The 18455-nt window shown below is 43.6% G+C and overlaps 1 protein-coding gene across 2 annotated transcripts in view; it reads right to left on the bottom strand.

The window, feature by feature from the left end:
- RAPGEF1 (Rap guanine nucleotide exchange factor 1) overlaps positions 1 to 18455 on the bottom strand; it is a 164137-nt gene that overhangs the window by 56855 nt on the left and 88827 nt on the right. For both annotated transcript variants that reach the window (XM_027869362.1, XM_027869363.1), the window contains exons 9-11: positions 18145 to 18328; positions 15322 to 15828; positions 769 to 956 (exon numbers count right to left, since the gene is read on the bottom strand). In XM_027869362.1, coding sequence (XP_027725163.1) covers positions 769 to 956; positions 15322 to 15828; positions 18145 to 18328 — 879 coding nt within the window. The remainder of the gene's footprint in view (positions 1 to 768; positions 957 to 15321; positions 15829 to 18144; positions 18329 to 18455) is intronic.

Here is an 18455-nt window from a genome sequence, read left to right as displayed (position 1 = left end):
TGTATTTTATGCATTAAGAAAATTATTTTGAGAAAGAATTCATAGGTCTCACCAGAATGCCAAAGTGTTCCACCAAGCAAAAACAGGCCAAAAACCCATGGATGAAAGTCATGCTCTTGCTTCAATGTTGGGTTTTAACTAGGCCATCTTATGGCCAGGGCTAGAATCTAGAGAGATGGTGCTTTCTCTCCCTTTCCAAGTGTAGAAATCTATAGGACCTGATAGTTTAGAAAGCCCTTTACCTCCATGTGATCCTCAGATCCCTGCATTGTGTGTAAGGAAGAGGAGGGATTAGGCACTACTAAGTAGAGACCCTAGGCCTGAGTTGTATACCAACCATTCTCTACGCCCTGATTAAGTTCTTCCTGGGAGGGTTAATTTCTGAACCAGAAGAGAGGAGGAAGAGGGAAAGTGAGCATCAGCAGAGAAAAGCAATGTCCTTTGTGCGCATAGCAGCACAAACCCCATCACAGCATCGGATAAAACTATCAGCAGGACAGCTGGGAGCCCAGCAGACTGTTAGTGAACCTAAAGAGCAAACCAGACATCAGGGAGATATGAGAGATCTGAGTGACACAGGTGAATTTCCAGAGCCTTGAACTGGAAGACAGGGCTGACCCAGTAAATGGTGTGTAAGGACTGTCCTAGCTCATGGTTCAGATCCGAAATTCTTGCTTGAGAATGAGAGTGAGGACAGAGTCACTTCCCTCAAGGAACTCTCGAGGCTGTCAGGCTGGGACTGGGCAGGGTCTGGGGGGTGCCACTTACCAGCTGCCTCTGCTTGGGGGGCAGGGCAGGGGGCGGGGCCAGCTCCTGGGTGAAGGAGTCATTAAAGCCGTAGACCTCCATGAGGAGTTTGTTTTTCTGCTGGTAGATGTGCTCATTCTGGGGCGTCTGGTAGAACATGGAAGGCTGGGGCTCTGAGTAGTCCTCGAGGAGCTGCATGTAGGCCAGCACTGAAAGACAAAGTTTGTTTTGTTTTTGGAGTCTGGGGCTCTCTACCTTGCCCAGGCTGGAAGCACATGAGGTCTCCCTCAGGGCTGACCTCAATGCTGACAACCAAGCCAGCTCTGATTTCCTCCCTTTTTCCAATCTGGGCCTGTTCATCCCTCCTCAGGGTTCACGGTATTGGTGCCAGACTTAGCACACACACCCAATTCAGTTGGCGTTACCCCGATTGCAGCCAGAAGCTGTCTACTAGCCTCAGCTTCTGCAGCAGAAAGGACTACAGGCATTTGCCTTCACCTTAGGCACTCTCACTGCTGATGACTGGGGGGTGCCGAGCATTAAGGCTAGAGCACTTAAGTGCATACCCTAATATCATTCTCTCAAATTAAAAGGTGTAAGTCAGAAATTGCTGAATGGTCATGTCATACTAAGGGTTCTAACAAATCTCTGAATGTAGCTGAATATTTATCATGCCCCCAATGGGTAAAATTAAGTATCATTCTTTTAAAAAAACTTTGTTTCAATTAACAAAATTCTGTTTTCTCTGCTTTTTCCTTCTGAGAAAAAACAAACAAGAAAAAAAAACAACCTTGTAACAAATATGCATAGTCAGGCAAAACAAAATTTCACATTGGCCATGTCCAAAAAATATGTCTTATTCTGAGTCCATCACTTCCCTTTCAGGATGCAGGTAACATGCTTCATTATCAGTCTTTTTGGAATCATGGGTGGTCATTATGATGGCTGGTGTTCTTAAGTATAAATATCATTCTTAGCCTGAAGCTAGATATGGATTTGGAGGACCTGGGTTCAAACCTTGACTTGCCTATGTAGTCTTAGGCAAGTCTTCTTCCCCTCTTTGGGCCTCAGTTTCCTTATCTGCAAAATAGGGTTAGATTAGACCTCAGATACCCATTCCCTCTCTAAATTTATGATCCTAAGCTCTCCTCAGCCTGAAGCAGGTACATGCCTTGTAAAGTGCTTAGTGGGTAACAGAAAGAATATTGAATTTGGAGTCGGAACATCTTGATCTGAGTCTCTGTTTCGACACTCATTAGCTGCGTGACCTTGATCACTTCAACTCTCCTTGCCTAATCTCACCAGATGATGTAAATTAGATGGGAAGCTCCTGGAGGGCAGCTCTGTCTTTTGCCTCCTTTTGTATTCCCAGCACTTATTAGCACAGTGTCCGGCACATAGTAGGTGCTTAATAAATGTTTATTGATTATCTACAAAATGGGGAAAATAAAATTTATTCCACCTGTCAGAAAGAGTTAGTACAAGACTGAAATGAGATAGCCTACAGGGAGTATATTATAAGGCACTTTAGAAATATTAGCTATTAGTATAAAGAAAAATTGTAAAAATAGTGCCCTATAGTCCTCTAATACTTGTTTACAAAATGTTTTCCTTGCAGTAATCTCGAGCAGTGGGTAAGCACCAAGATTATTATTCCCATGTGATAGGAATCATTGGCAGGCCTCCAACCCAAACCTTCAGACTCCAAGGCCCTGCTCTGGACGGCTGGTGGATAGGGTGGCTGCTGGGCCTGGCTTCCAGTCTTCCTCTGCCTCACACTAACTATGTGGCTCTGGACAAGTCACTTAACCTTTCTCAGCCTGGCTGTTAAATGGGGAAAATACCTATAGCAGTTACCTCCAAGGGTCGGTATGAAGCTAAGTTACGGCATGACCTCTACAAATCTGGGAGGGCTGTGCAGGAATGGCCCTCACTGTGTGGGTCACTACTGCCTCTAAGATCAAACACAAACGCCTCTGTTTGGCATTCAAAGCCCTTCAACAAGCCCTGGGCCCAACCGGCCCTTCCAGCTTCCCTACTCTCCCACGGTTCCTCACACTCCAAACTCCACTCCTTGTCCCCAGGCCTGGAATGTTCTCCCTCTTCCCTTTGATTCTTAGAATCTCTTGTTCCCTTCAGAGTTCAGCTGAAATATGCCTTTCTGGATCTTCCCATCTGCCAATGCCTTCTCCCTCCTTTGTCTTTATTTTGAGAGGCAGCCTGGAGCAGTGGATGGAAAGCTGGCCTCAAAACCAGGAAGACTACGGTTCAGGGCAGACCACTTCTCAGTCTGGCAGCTCTCTAAGACTTGAAGGCACAGAGAAGCTGTTGACCTGCGCTGGTGGAGGGAATTTTTCCATCGAGGAGATTTTTACATTGTTGAAATCACAGCTCTGGTCCCTATCCTGATCCTGTTCATTCTGTACATTATTTATTAAATATGTATGTGCTATCTCTTCTATAGAACGTAAGGTCTTTGAGGGCAAGGACAGCCTTGCTTTGGTTCTGTACCCCCCAGCCCCTAGCATTGTGCCACAGACTTAATCAATGCTGGCTGACCAATTAATACAGACTATCAATTTCATATTTGGAAGGACAGGGACACCTTAAAAAGATGAGAATAGGTTGGAAAAGTAAACTGGCTGAATAAACCTTTGGTCCTTCTCCCTAAAATCCCTTCAGAAAACCTTTTGCTTGCATTAAGCTGCAAATTCTGAATACCACCAACTACAAATGCCACCAGGCCATAGTTTCATTATGTACTTGTTTGGAGCAAGAGCTTCAGCTTGCCAGAAAAGGCAGCCAGATCTGTATTTGTTCTGCAAAGTGTGATATACACCTAAGGAGGTATTTCCAAGCCCAGTGGACTTTGCCTGGGGAGGTGAGAAATCAGAACAAAGAGCTCAGCTGTCGTCTGTCAAGGTGATCTCATCCTGGGGACCCTTCCCAACATGACAGCAGGTGCAGAAGCCCTAAGCCCTCACATGAGGGCATCAGCCTGCGCTTCATTAGGCTTTACAGTTTCAATTGCTAAAGTCACCTCCATCTCCTCTGCAGACCCAAATTCATTTCGGCAGACTCTGGAGGGTTTCTTGGGGAAGCCAGGATTTCAAGTCTAGCAAATGAATGGGCTTCTGACAGAGGCAGGTTTTGACATGTGGTTGTAGTCAGGCTTTTACCGTAACAAAGAAAGGGATCCGAGCTACCAAGTGGCAGGAACCTAGGCCCTGCCTCATCTATGGCTAGAGAAGGTCTGCAGAAGTTTCTTTGGTTTGCTTGTATACCCCGCACTTTCCTGTAGAAGCACCTAATCAGTACTTGTGGATTGAGAACCCCGACTGCCCAGCCATTCTTGGATTGAGAATGCTTTTTTTAATTACTTAATTACTTAACTCATAATTATGTAATTACTGGGGCTATTTGGGTTTAAGGTATTTGCAAGTCTTTGGATGAGAAGGCAATGTTAGAAGGAGGGTTAAAGTCTAGTACTATAATGTAAATGATCTAAATTGCAGCAAAAACCAGAATACTACTACAAATTAGAAGGCTAAAAGCTGCTGCTCAGCTGGTTAAGGTCCATACACAGGGGATGTCCTTGGACCCTCACAAGAGCTGGCTGAAGGAGGCAGGATAGACGCTGCCACGTTGGAAGACATTCCGTACAGTGAATTTGGATAAATGGATGGATGGCCTTGGAATACAGCTTGGAAGCTCTACTACTTACTATACCCCTGCCAGCATTCCCAGACACAGGCATTTAACTTTTCTGGGTCTCAATTTCACCTTTTCAAAGAAGGAGAGCATTGGACTAGATGGTCTCTAAGGCCCCTTCCAGCTCTTTATCCATGATCCTAAGAGGCTCAAGAATGGTTAGGCAATAGAAATTAAATTACAGTATGGGCACTTCAAGTGGTGAAATGCATGGGAAAGAAATTAGATTTTTTTTTTAAATCCAAGGTGGTTTAATCTTAGGCCATCTCAATGCTGGGCCTCTGTCAGATGATAATAATAATTATTACAATTTTAATGTACTTTCAGGTTTCCAAAGTACTTTTGCCATGACAAACTGGTGATGAAGGCATTGCTAGCATCATATAATTATACCCACTTTACAGGAGAGGAGACTGAGACTGAGGCTCAGATAAGCTAAATGACTTAATCAGGTTCACACATATCTAGGACTTATCAGAACCAAGATTTTGAGGCCTCTAAAACGAGGCCCCTTCCTACAACACTACTACCTCTCAGATGGAGCTAAAATTCAGAAATGAATCAAATAGGCTTTCTCTCCAGGGAACTACTTCAAGAAATCTTTTTTATGTCTGAAAACAGGACAAGTGAATTTGTATTTTCAGGCCCTAAATGGAGCTTAGAGAAATGAGAAAGGGGCAGCAACTCCGAGTTGGTTAGTTAGGAAGAGTGGGAGCTTGTCTTCTTCTTTCTTGGCCCCCCTGTGGCTCCAGGTGCCCACAAAACATTCTCTGGCTGATTTCAAAGACTCCTTTCAAACATAAATAGACTTTTTTTTAGCAGCTGGAGGACACAGAGCTCTGCAATAAAGGGCAGTGATGTGTGAGCAGATGATGATGGTCCTCGTTCCATGCGGTCAGCCTCTGGGCTCCTGCCAACACAAAGCACAACTCCTGGGCCAGTGTCAACCTGATAAAGCTGTAAGGCTGATTCCAAAGAAACTGCTTTGTTTCCCTTGGCTATATCATGTCTGAGGAAGATAGAACCTATACAGGCTATCTCTCTCTCTCTCTCTCTGTTTTTTTTCTGGGCAATGGGGTTAAGTGACTTGCCCAGGGTCACATAGCTAGTAAGTGTCAAGTGTCTCAGGTCACATGTGAACTCTCTATCCACTGCACCACCTAGCTGCCCCTTTACAGGCTATCTTAAAGTACTAGCAATTACCCTCCTTTGGACGAAGATATAGGAATGGCATACTGGAAACAATGCTGAACCCGGAGTCAGGAAGACAGGAGTTCAAATTCCACTTCGGACACTTACTAGCTATGTGACTCTGGTAAAGTCATTTCATCTCTACTCAATTTCCTCAGCTGTAAAATCTGGGGATTTAAAGGGAGTGGTCTGTACTCAATGAGCTCTAAGGTCCCTTCTAGCTCCAAATCTATGATCCCATGATTAGAGCACTGAACTTGGAGCCAGAAAGACCTGGGTTTGAACTTTACCTCCGTCATTCATTAGCTGGCTATGGGACAATGAACAAGTTCTTTAATCTGACCTCTGGTTTCCTGCAAAAAACAGAGGAAATCATAGCACATCAAGTGAGACAATGTTTGCGAGGTGTTTTGCAAACCTTAAGGCATTCTGTGTCAGTCATTACCACCATCATCATCATCATCACCATCACCATTTCACCACACAAGATGTTTTCCATTATGAAAAGGGACTTCTCTATAGAAAAAACCCATCACCTCCCAAGCACTTAGGAATAGCAGCAATACTTCACCACCTTTTAGAAACCCGACAGACTTGACATGTGTGAGGGGGCCCTCCCAAAAGGCTCAAGAACACCCCTGGCAGGCACCACTTAGACGACTTGGCAGAAGGGAGCTGCAGTGGGCAATTGAAGCCGAGGTGGGAGGTTAGGTTGGCAGACTGCAATTATGAAAACTGGAGTCTATCCAGGACACCGGTGCTCCTATGCCTGCCTGGGGAGGAAGTGCCTGGGTTCTCTGATGAGCTGTGGCTTCTTGGATTTCTATAGCTTATCTAAAAGATAATAAGGCTTAGGTGTAAATAGAGCTGGATTCCACCCCCCACCCCAAGTGCTCTTGAAATGTAAGGAATAGTTTTCATCTCTTTTTTAATCCTCAAGACAACCCTGTGAAGTAGGTAGGGGAGAACTGTTATCTCTGTCATAAACATGAAGGAAAATGGAGGACAGAAATTAAGTGGTGTGGCTAAGGCCATCCAGCTAAGAACCAGGGTTAGAATTCCAGTGTCCTAGTTCAGTGCTCTGTCCCGCCATGCTAAGGGACAGCTTCAGGTAGAGTCCCTCCTAACATGGTGTTGGGACAGTGGCTCCATTCTCATCTCAGGGGTCAATGTGACCTATTGAACGAAATCTTGGAGGCAAATGTCCACTTAATCCAAACTGAGCTAATTTTTAAAATGATGAGGAAGATAACAATAATGATAGTCATAATAATACCTAGCTTTTCTTTTGTTTAGACTTACGATCTTATCCTTGTAGATAGGAAAAAAAACTAATTTCCCCTTAGTTTCAAAGAGGAAACTCCCTCTGCTAAAATAGATGGGAAACTATAATTTAAGAGTTTCAGAGTTGTCTGGATGCTTTCAGCAGTTAAGTGACTTGCCCAGGGTCAGCTTGCCAATATGTGCCAGAGATGAGACTTAAGCCCAGTTCATTCTGATTCCAAAACTGCCTCTGGACCTATGTCACACTGCCTCTGATACCTGACAAATACGTATGGCTTTAAGATTCACAGATTATTTTACCAACTTCTTTTCCTCTATTTTTGGAGATAGATCAGCACAAAAGACTTAACTTGCTCCATTTTTCCAACTTCAGCTGGTTCACCCCTTCTCAGGCAGCCTGGTGGTCCTCTGCTCCAGGGGGCTCGCTTTTGCCCAAACATAGCTCAGAACTCCTGACCTTAAGTGATCCATCACCTCAGTCTTCCTAGCAGCAGGGACTACAGGCAGTGCACCACTATGCCTGCCCCATAGACCACTTTACATAGGCTATCTCGCTTGAGCCTCATGGTCACCCTGTGAGGTATATATATAATAGGTAGTACTATCCTTAGGCAGTGAGGTGGAGCAGTGGGTAGAGTTGTTGTTCATCCTTTGTTCCTGAAGAGGGCCAATGACATCAGGAAGGTGATGTCTGGACTTGCACTGAATTGGATTTAAGTGAGGCCTATCTGCGCAAAGTCATCAGCCCTGGCCTGGAGTCAGGAAGATCTATCTTCTTGAGTTCAAATCCAGCCTCAGACACTTACTAGCTATGTGACCCTGGGCAAGTCACTTAACCCTGTTGCCTCAGTTTCCTCATCTGTAAAATGAGTTGAAGGAAATGGCAAACCACTCCAGTATCTTTGCCAAGAAAAACCCAAACAGGGTCACAAAGAGTCGAACATGACTGAACAACAACAACAACAAAAGCAACTACTATCCTTATTTTAGAGATGAGAAAACTAGATACCCAGAGGTTAAGAAATTTGTCCATGTTACATTGCTAGTAAAGGTCAGAAGCAGAATTTGGTCCCAGGCCTTTCTACTGCTAAGCCCAGCACCTTATCTACTACAACATGCTGGCTCAGTGTAAGGAGGCTATAAAAAAGGCCAAAACATGTTATATCGCCCAACCAGTGTGCACACTTACTGATGGCAACCAGGAATGACACATCCAGTCAATGTTTATGGGAGAGGTGAAAAGAATTATTGTGTACCTAACTTAAAAGAAAACATTTTCATCCTTTTATTGACTCCTACAGTAACTGGTCCTTGCTGGGACCAGTTGGTCCTTGTTGTTCAGTTGTCTTTCAGTCCTATCTGGCTCTTTATGATCCCATTTGGGGTTTTTTAGCAAAGATATAGGAATGATTTGCCATTTCCTTCTCCAGTTCATTTTTACAGATGAGGAAACTGAGGCAAACAGAGTTAAGTGATTTGCCTTACAACTAGGAAATGTCTGAGGCTAGATTTGAACTCAGGAAGATGAGTCTTCCTGAGCCCAGGTCTGGTGCTCTATCCACTGCACCACCTACCTGTCCCAAAACTGGTCCTTGACATAAAGAATAAAGACTCTACCTCTACCTGTAAAGGAAAAAAAGTATGCTTATCTCCTTTCTGTTTCTGTTCTTCACAAAGGGATATTTCTCCCTTTTCCATGATGGCAAATGCCCAACAATATGAGTTCTAACAAGCCAGGAATAAAACCACGTGCCTGTGTCTGTAGCCAACACCACGTGTTGGTTCCAATTATGCTGCAATGCAATCTCTGTCTACATTTTAACGTTTAGAAGAATGCTAGAAAAGGAAAGGAACGGGAGCCTGGAATTCAGCACGGCACAGCAGACTGAGACAAGTTAAAAAGGGGCACGCTGACTCTTTAAACACTCCCATTTGCAGTGGGAGATTGAGAAAATGGAAACATTCCTGGGATTGCTCTTTGCAGACCCCTCCCCCTGGTGCTGTGGTTTTTAATGAGGCATCAATTCAAAACGCAGATGGGAAATTACATCACTGGCCTTTAACAACCAGAGTACCCTAGTGCTGGTTTCTTAGATGAAGGGAGAAGGGAGAAGCCCTGGTTTCTTACAGGAAGGGGCTTGCTCCGTAGACATGATGATAGAGATGGGCAAGACCTCTCAAGCTGAGCTGTGGAAGGCAACATCTTTGTTCTTAGGCTCATAAGATGTGGAACGAGAAGGGAACCTAGGTCCATTGACTCTCAGTCTAGAGAATTTTCAATTTGATCTCCATCGCCTTACTCCCTTGAACATTTTAAATGCGTAGGTAGCTACTACCATTGGTCTCAGAGGCAGTGCGAGAAGGAGCCAGGAGGAAGGGAAGGAAAACACTAAAACTGGCCACAGAGAGGGAAGCCAGAGAAGGTGGAGGGTTTACAAAGATAGTCTATTTCCTGAAATCATTCACTTGCGGCTAGAGAATTCTCTTCCATCACAGCTGCAACAGCAAGGACAGTGATCACGTCACCCTTTGTGGGAAGAGTAAGTATAAGTGGGAAGGTAAGGAGAGAAGCACGGAAGGGCTTCTTGTATGAATGAGGCGGGGCTGACGACCACCAGAATTCAGGATGAGGATGGCAAGTTGTTTTTCTAAGAGGCGGGCTGCTGCTGGCTGAACCAGCCAACAAGTCATGGCACAGAGAGGCTAATACGGGCTTCAGAAACTCCATTCAAGCAGAAGTTGGTGGGTCCAGGAGGAAGATAAGAGAATAGGAAGACCCAGGGGAACTTCCACTGGAAGGAAATTCCACAGCAGATAAGAGAAATGAAACAGACAGATGGGGGGCTGCTGACATCTTTCTCAACACTACCCACGGTCAGGCAGCACAATATGTGATTCAAAAGCATTACCCGCTGAAATGTGTGATTGGGGACGAGTGTCCTCAGTCAGTCCTGCCAAGCAACCTCACATCTCAAGCTGGATTACTGCACTTGTTATTGTAAATGTTTGCAAACTAAATGGGAGTGCTGGCAAACAGGTATTGCTCCAAGACTGATGCTGTTTCCAGCCTCTCCTTTCTCCAATCATACACATCTGCTAAACCGATACTCCTAAAACACAGATCTGATTCTCTCTCTCACCCTCAAAAACCTTCAATGCCTTCCTAATGCTTCTCACATAAAATATGGCTCTCGATTACCTTTCTGGTCTTATCTCATATTACTATTAACCCCTCACACACTGTACTAGTCAAACTGGTCTGCTACTCACTGTTCCCTGTATTTAAGGTTCCATTTCCAAATTCCATACCTCTGAAAAGTGATCCTCCATGAATAAAAGGCCCTCTCTCCTCCCTTCTGCCCTGGAGAATCCCAAGCTCCCTCTGAAGCACAGTTCAACATCACCTCCTAAACTATGCCTTTCCCAACTATTAAGGTTAATAGCATTTCTCCCTTTAGAAATCACTTTGTATGTTCTTTACAATTATAATATTAGCTTTATTCATACAGTGCTTCAATGTTTGTAAAATATTTTATAGACATCACCTCATTCGATTCTCACAATGGACCTGAGACTCGTGCTATTATTATCCCCATTTTATGATGAGAAAACTAAGGCTCAGATAGGTTTAGTGATTTGCCCCAGAGTAAAAAAGCAAGTAAACATCTAAGGCAGGATTTGGACTCATGTATTCCTGACTCGGGGTCCAACACTCTATCAATTGACTATATTATGCTACCTCTTAAATAACTACTTTGTGTTGGCTTGTGTATAGGTTGTATCCTGTTAGAATATAAGCTCCTTGAGGGCACAGCCTATTGTTGTTTTTGCTTGGTATCACCAACACCTAGCACAGGACCTGCACATTGAAGGAGCTTACCACAAAGCCAGGGAACCAGATTGAGTTGCAGGAAGTAGAGAATTACACTGCAGGATTCTACCTTAAGACTGTGATAGGCAAAATCCACTTTTTGAGGGAGGGGCCCAGATATGTGATTTTAATAACACAGGAAAGCCCTGGCGGGGCAGCAACTCCCACTACCAAGTCAGATCAGCACATGGTCTATATCTTAGCACCTCAGAGAGTGGTTGCCTGGGGCCCTGCAATGTTATGCAGCTTGCCCAAAATCACATATGTGGCCCCTATGTGAGAGAAGTGGGACTTGAACCCAGGACTTCTTCCTGAATCTGAGAATGGCCCATCATCCATCCATTATGTCATGCTGTGTCCCTATAACTCAAATAGCTTTCTATTTCACACTGATGATGTTGGGTCAATCTTCACAGCAACACACAGATGGGGCAATGCAACCTCCTTACTCTATTTCTATAACTGAATCAACAGAAAAAGCTTTCCCACTGGAGGCGTCAACTGACCACCATTTTGGGACTGATTGGCTCTCCCGACAGAATGTAAGCTCCTTGAGGGCAGGAACTGTTTCTTTTTTGTCTTAGTATCCTCTGACCCTAGCACAATGGTTGGCACATAGTAGGCACTTAATAAATTCTTGCTGATTGATATTTTAAAGTTTTAGAGGCCACTGTGACAGTACAGGGAATGGTAGCTTAGAATGCTATTTTAGAAGAAGAGTACAGCAGTTTATTCATATTACCCATATTAATGAAGTCAGGCTTACAGAATTAGAACTGGCCAACTGCCTGGGCTTCCTCACTTCCATGACAGAATGGGGCCACTCACTTGCTTACAGTCTAAGCTTCAAGCTGTAGATATATTATATAAGGAAAACAACTCTCACAAAAGTGGTTTTTCTACCTCCACATCACAACGCATATTGCAAAGGCCACAGGTATTAATGGAGAAGTCGCATGGTGTGTTGAAAAGAGTAATGAATTTAAAATCAGAAGACTTGAGTTTAAAATCTCAGATTTTCCATGTATCTGTGTAGCCTTGGGCAAATCCCTTCCCTCTTCCTGGTCTCAGTTTACTCATCTGTAAAGTAAAAGACTGGACTAATCAATTTATAAAGTTCCTTTTGTCTCTAAGTCCCATGATCCCACGAGATAACTGGCAAAGGTAAAGGTGGAAGGGTGGAGTGAAATGGCTTCTGAATTGAGAGTCAAGGAGACCTTGGCCTTGCTCCATGTACTTGGGCAAGGTTCCTTCTCCTCCGGAGGCATTAGCTTCCTCATGTATATGACAGGTGGATGGACTAGGGAGTCACTAAGGTCCTTTCTAGCCTTAATAGTCTATGAAACACTTATTCCTGCTTTGTGACCTAAGATGAACATTTGAGGATGTCTTGGTTTCATGATGAGGATTTTTGAAATCACCTCTGGAGACCTAGATAAACAATACTGTATATAAACAATCACCTCCTGAGAGGGAAGGATTATGTCTTTTTTCCGCCATGTTCTACGAATCTCCTTAGCCTACAGAACTCCAACAACTGTCACACATGCTGCGAAGTCTACATGATTATTCGTGTATACTGATAATGATTATTTGGGACAACCAGAAATACTCAGAAGCACTCTGCCCCACGTTATAGGATGATGACTTTGGGGCAATGTGGAACGGCTGGGTCCCATCATGTCCCTCTCTATGTGGATACAAGTTGGCTCACTCAGAGATTTAGAAAACTATCCTGATGGAACTTAGTTTATGCCTTCAATCTCTTAAAGCTTAGCTCAAAGGCTGCTTCCTATGTAACGCCTTTTCTAAACCTGATCAAACAAATTCTCTTGGATTTGTTTTGTATACATACACAGCATCAAAGAGCTAGAGTTGGAAGGACCTAAGAGGTCACCTAGTACAATGTGTGTACATGTTATCTCCCCTCATAGAATATACATTCACTGAGGGTTTCAATTTTATCTTTGTATCTTCAGCACCTAGTACAGATAAAGTACTTAATAAATGCTTATTGATCAACTGACTGATCTGTGTCTAAGACAGTTCACTCCACTGTTCTACAGTTACAGCCTGTACAGCGCTCCTACCCAGTATGCCTATAAATAAGGGAGGGGGGGAGGATGAAGGGAATAGCATTTATATAGTGTCTATTAGGCAAGACAGGCACTGTGCTAAGCACTTTATAAATATTATCTCATTTGATCCTCACAACAACCCTGAGGAGTGGGTGCTGTTACTATCCTCATTTTAGAGTTGAGGAAACTGAGGGAAACAGAGATTCATGACTTGCCCAGGCCTGAGGCCAGATTTGAAGTCTGGTTTTCCAGACCCCAGGCCTGGCACCCTACCCACTGCATCAACAGCTGCTTCAGGCTGGGTTTTTGGTGTATGTGGAAATCAGGGAGATGGATGAGAATGAATGTGTAACTTGTATTGGAAAGACCATTCAAAATGCACATCTCATTACAAATAGTTCAAACAGCATCATCTCAAAGGTGATAGGGTCTGGTGTAAAGAACACTGGGAGCCAAGAGGCCTGGGTTCTCATCTTGACTGTATGTGATGCTGAAAAAATCATTTAACCTAGGAGATGATGGAAGGAAGGACCCTTCCAACCCCAAATTCAATGATTTGTTTAAATTTTTAAAACTGCAAATCATGCTAGATACAGGTGAGGACATGGTCCGTGATGTTAGATCTTCCTTATGGCCTTTGGTCACACTTTAGTTATACAGTTCTTAGAAACTGAGGATTTATGGGAGGCAGGGTAGAAAAAGCCCTGGTTTGGTAATCTGGACCCAGGTTTGAATCCTAGTTCTGCTACTTATTACCTGTGCTACCCTGAACAAACCACTTTCCCTCTATTGGCCTCAGTTTGTCTCCTTATTTGTAAAATGGAAGTTGATTGGGGTGGACTAAGATGGCTTCTGAAGGCCCTTTCAGCTCTTTGCATGACTCCATGGTAATACAACATACAGAATTAGAAGAGGCAGTTAGGTGACGGAGTGCATAAGGTACGGAAGGTGGAGTTAGGAAAATCTGAGTCTGAATTCTGGCTCAGATGCCAGCTAGCTGTGTGACCCTTGGGCAAGTCACTTAACTCCTCTCAGTCTCAGCAGACATGATTATCCCTAAGGTCCCCTCTGGCTCTAAGCCCCACCATCCCACCCTGGATCCAATTCTCAAAGGAGCAGGAGACTTCCTGGTGGGGGCACTTATATGACTTCTTTTCAGATTAACCAAGAAAATGCGCCTGAATTTGTTGGATGATTCTGCAACTTGAATTATTCTCATGCAAAAGAGGCCTTTGTTCCTTTGTTAAGAAGTCAATTATGCATTTTTCACACAAAAAACCAGCTCTCCCACCAAGCTTTGTTACAGGTTTGTAATAAACACAGAATAACTGGCCCATGAATCTTTGTAATTAAAGTCTCACACACACACACACACACACACACACACACACACACACACACACACACACACACAAGTTCTAGTTAAAATCTCATCTTCTCTAGGAACTCTTTCCCAATCTCTCTTAATTCTAGTGCTTTTTCTCTTTCAATTTTTTTTCCTATTTATGTTGTATATAGCTTGTTTGTACGTATTTGTTTGCTTGTTGTCTTCCTCCTTGAGGATTGGGACTGTCTTTTGCCTCTTTTTTTATCCTTAATCCTTAGTGCAGTGCAGTGCCTGGCACATAATAGGTGCTTAATAAATGTTTAAATGTTTACACACACACACACACACACACACACTCTCTCTCTCTCTCTCTCTCTCTCTCTCTCTCTCTCTCTCTCTCTCTCTCTCCCTCACTTTTGGATTTCAGTATTTCTTTACTAGCCACTCTCTCCCAGGGAGGCCACATCTGGAACAAAATGAATAAAATCAGTATTCTTTACTAAGAGCTAATCATAAATTAATACGATAAAGGCTGATATTCAAACAGTGCTTTATAGATTACAAAGAGCTTTCTTTGTAAATACCCCAGGAAATGTGCAGTATTATCTCCATTTTACAGACTGGGAAGTCTCGCCCGTGATCATAAAGGGCATAGCCAGGCCTCAAAGCTAGATCTCCTATCTCACAGACTTAGCAATCATTTCATCCAATCCCCTCATTTGACAGATGGAAAAAACCAAAGCCTGGGGATCTGAAGTGACTTTCCCAGGGTCATCTGTTTGGTGAGAACTGAAATCTAGCTTCAAACCCAGATCTTCAGGCTTCAGGTCCTATGTGTTTTTTGTACCACAGAACATGTTGCTCTTCCATAAATTCTCCTTCAATGGTGTTGAGTTTTCCTCAACATAGATTAATGCCCATGGAGCAATAAAGGCTCTCTTGACAAAAGCATAGGAAGTACCTTAGCCTCCTGCAAACTCACTGGTCACCCCCATGGATCAAGCAGGAAAGAAAGAAAGAATGGGGGGGGGGAGAAAGAAAATAGATGCTAACACCTTACATTTGTGAATTTACAAGGTACTTTCACAAACATTCTCTCATCAAAAGCTTACTGTGTTTGTTCTTCTTCTCAGGTAGCGGAGGTGGTTTCTCAGGGTCACCTGTTGACTCAGGAGCAGCAAAATCAGACACAAACTCAACAGGGGCTGAAGAGCTCCCTTGCTGGAAGGGGAGAACAGCAGCGAATGGCGTGAAAGATACTGGCTGGAGGGAGGCTGGGTTCTGGAGATCATCCTCTGTGATGTTGTCGTATTGGGAAGGGTGCCTCTCATAGGAGACTCTACAGCTGGAGCTGTCCGTGGTCTGGGAGGCTGCACTCCTCCGCTTCTTCTCAGGCAGGGCAGGAGGCATGTCCATAGGAAGCAGCGTGGGCAGGGGGTTGCCAAGCTCTGGCTGTGGGGAGTTGCCTGGCGGCAGCTGAAAAGGATGTCCATGGAAAGGAGAGCCAGATTCACCAACAGATTCCGGCAATGGGCTAAGGTTACATGCTACTTGCTGAGGTATCTGGTCAGCGGTGGAGAGGTCTTGCTGCAGAAATTCATAATCAGGGTCATAGTGATCTACATGTAATGACAGAGAAAACAAATGCACCTGTTACCCAGGAGGCAAATTAGAATCTTTGTCCTCCCCCACTCCAATTCCCCTTACCACTCTCACCAACCTCCCCCTCTTTTACAATTTCTTGAGATAAAGTCCTTGTATAAAAAAAGATAAAAAAGATAAAAAAAAAAAGAGGGAAAGAAAACCTTTGCTCCCATCCATGTAGAAGCTTTTTGTAGTCCCTTAAAACTTTTTTTTTGGGGGGGGGTATGCCTTGCCAAGAAAAAATAGTAATATCTCCCATTTATATACTCTCTTTACATTATAGCATTACAGATCCATAGAAGGCACCTTAGAGGTCATTTAGTCCAGAGGTATATAATTGGGAAATATTTAACAAAATAAATAAAAATACAATAAAGCATAGACAATGTTAATTTATGGTTTTCTAAGTCAACATGTGGCCTGCAGGGATCTATTTTTATTTGAATTTGACATCACTGATCTAATCTAATTCTCTTAATTTTACAGATGAGGAAACTGAGGTTCAGAGAGTACAGGAACACTATATGGACGCTGATGTGACTGAGCCCTGGACTTTGGAGACGAGAGACACCACAGCCTAGGGGTCCATGCAGCAACTTTAAAAGGCCCCTTTATCAAATTAACAAAAATATTTTAATTAAACATCTGTAAAAGAAGCACCTCCAAGAAATAATGCCTCTGCTGCTATTTTCAGATGCTCCTTTGTTACAGAATCAGTGAGTACCACTGGCATGCAAACCAGTACTGACTACAGAAAGTGCCAAAGGGGCATCTACACCATGGAACACGTGCTCCTTCAGAGTGCCTGGTTTAACTGCGCTGCAACACACGACACTCTGATCCAGTGGCATCTCATCCATTCAAAATGCAAAGAGCATAGTTTTCCAACTTTACTGCAGCTCCTACAGTCTTTTTAGGGCTGCCGAAAGCCCCACAGTATTTTATTGCTTCCTTAGAAGAGCAGGTTTTAAAAGAAATGGGTTGGATTTGGAAATGGGTTACAGTTTTAGAAGTAAAACACATGATGCACTTATATTAGTGATGCACCAACAAGTAGATGATAAAGCCTGAACATTAGGGAGATCCTGCAGGCATATTTATAGACCTCAACGAGAATAATTTAATGCAGAGGGGAAAGAGGCAAAGTGCAGCTAATGCCATCCTGCTTTCCCTATTCCCCCAAAAGCCCAAGATTTCCTGTTCTGCACCTGGAGAACACCGCTCCCTTATCCCAGTCTTCCCTCAAGGCCAAGGTCAAAGGTCATCCACTTTAGGAAGCACTTCTTTCTAAAGAGGCTGCTCCTCTCCTCTGATCTCAGAGCAGAACTGTGCTGAGAATATGACGCACTTGTCACACTCTAAGTGGAAGAAGATTTCTTTTATCTCCCGTACTCCAGAACAGGAGCCATGTTTCGTTTCTTGAGCAGTGCAAGGTAGGTGCTTCCTACATGCCTGTCAATTAGTTGTGGTTTGGATGAAAAATAAACACAATCATGATGTTGTTCACGGAGGTTGTGCTATGTGTAGTCCTAGTCTGTTGTTAGCAATATTGGCAGTGTTTGTGGAATGGACGAAGTACATTGGTATACAGGGTGATCCCAAAGTCTTAGAGCAATTTTAAGTTTTAAGAGCTAGTAAGTATTTAGATAAATAAACATAGGAATAACAATTATATAAATACATAAACAACAAATAAACAAATGTTAAATAGCTACTAAAGCTTAAAACTTTTCTAAGACTTTGGGGACACCCTGCACAGTGTCAGTCTAATTTCTGCTTCCATAAAGTCCTGCTCATGAGAGTGAAACTGAGAGGCTACAAGGCATGATGGATAGAATGCTAGATTTGAGTCAGGAAGACCCCAATCTGAATCCTGCTTCAGATACATACTAGTTATGTGATCCTGGGCAACTCACTTAAGCTTTTTTGGCCTCAGTTTCTGATCTATAAAACAAGGAGAAGGGACCTGATGGGCTCTAAGGTCCATTCCAACACTAAGTCTAATAATCCCATGGAATTTCTTTGCTGTACATGAAGAGGGAAGCAAAAAAAAATCTAAGGAGGGGCAGAATTCTCGGGTCTATGAGTAGAAGTGGGAGCAAAGAGGCCCAAATGAATAGGGCTGTTAACTTTCAGCAGTCTTATTATATAAGTGGGTTATACTATAGGTGTAGAAACCAATAGTGACAGTGGAAAGTTGCCAAAGGGGAAATGATATTCTCAGAGGTTTCTGGCTTTAGTAGCTGTACAAGAGACTTGTTAGAGTCAGCTTAACACAATCTCGGACTCACCTAGTGTTTCACAGCTTGTATTCCTGGAGCACTGCCCACTGTCCCGGTCCAAGGAGGACAGCTGCTCATCAGACTTGCTCAGCTTACCAATGCTGCTGCATGGGGAGAGGCGAGGGGACTCCCCGCCGTAGGAGTGGCTGCCTCCAGATAGCCTCCTCTGTGCATAACAGTCCACATCAAAGTCCTTGTATGAAAAAGGATGACAAATTCAAATCACTCTTGAGGAACAGCACTAGTTGATAAGGAAGGGGAAAGGCAGGAGAACTCACAGAGAGGGAGGGGAAAGTTACTGAGAGCAATCTAGCTATGAT

The sequence above is a fragment of the Vombatus ursinus genome, unplaced genomic scaffold (assembly GCF_900497805.2).
Source record: "Vombatus ursinus unplaced genomic scaffold, bare-nosed wombat genome assembly UNPS02014793.1, whole genome shotgun sequence".
NCBI lineage: Eukaryota > Metazoa > Chordata > Mammalia > Diprotodontia > Vombatidae > Vombatus > Vombatus ursinus.
Note: the sequence above shows the minus strand (reverse complement) of the source record. Positions and strands in the feature narration are given on the sequence as shown.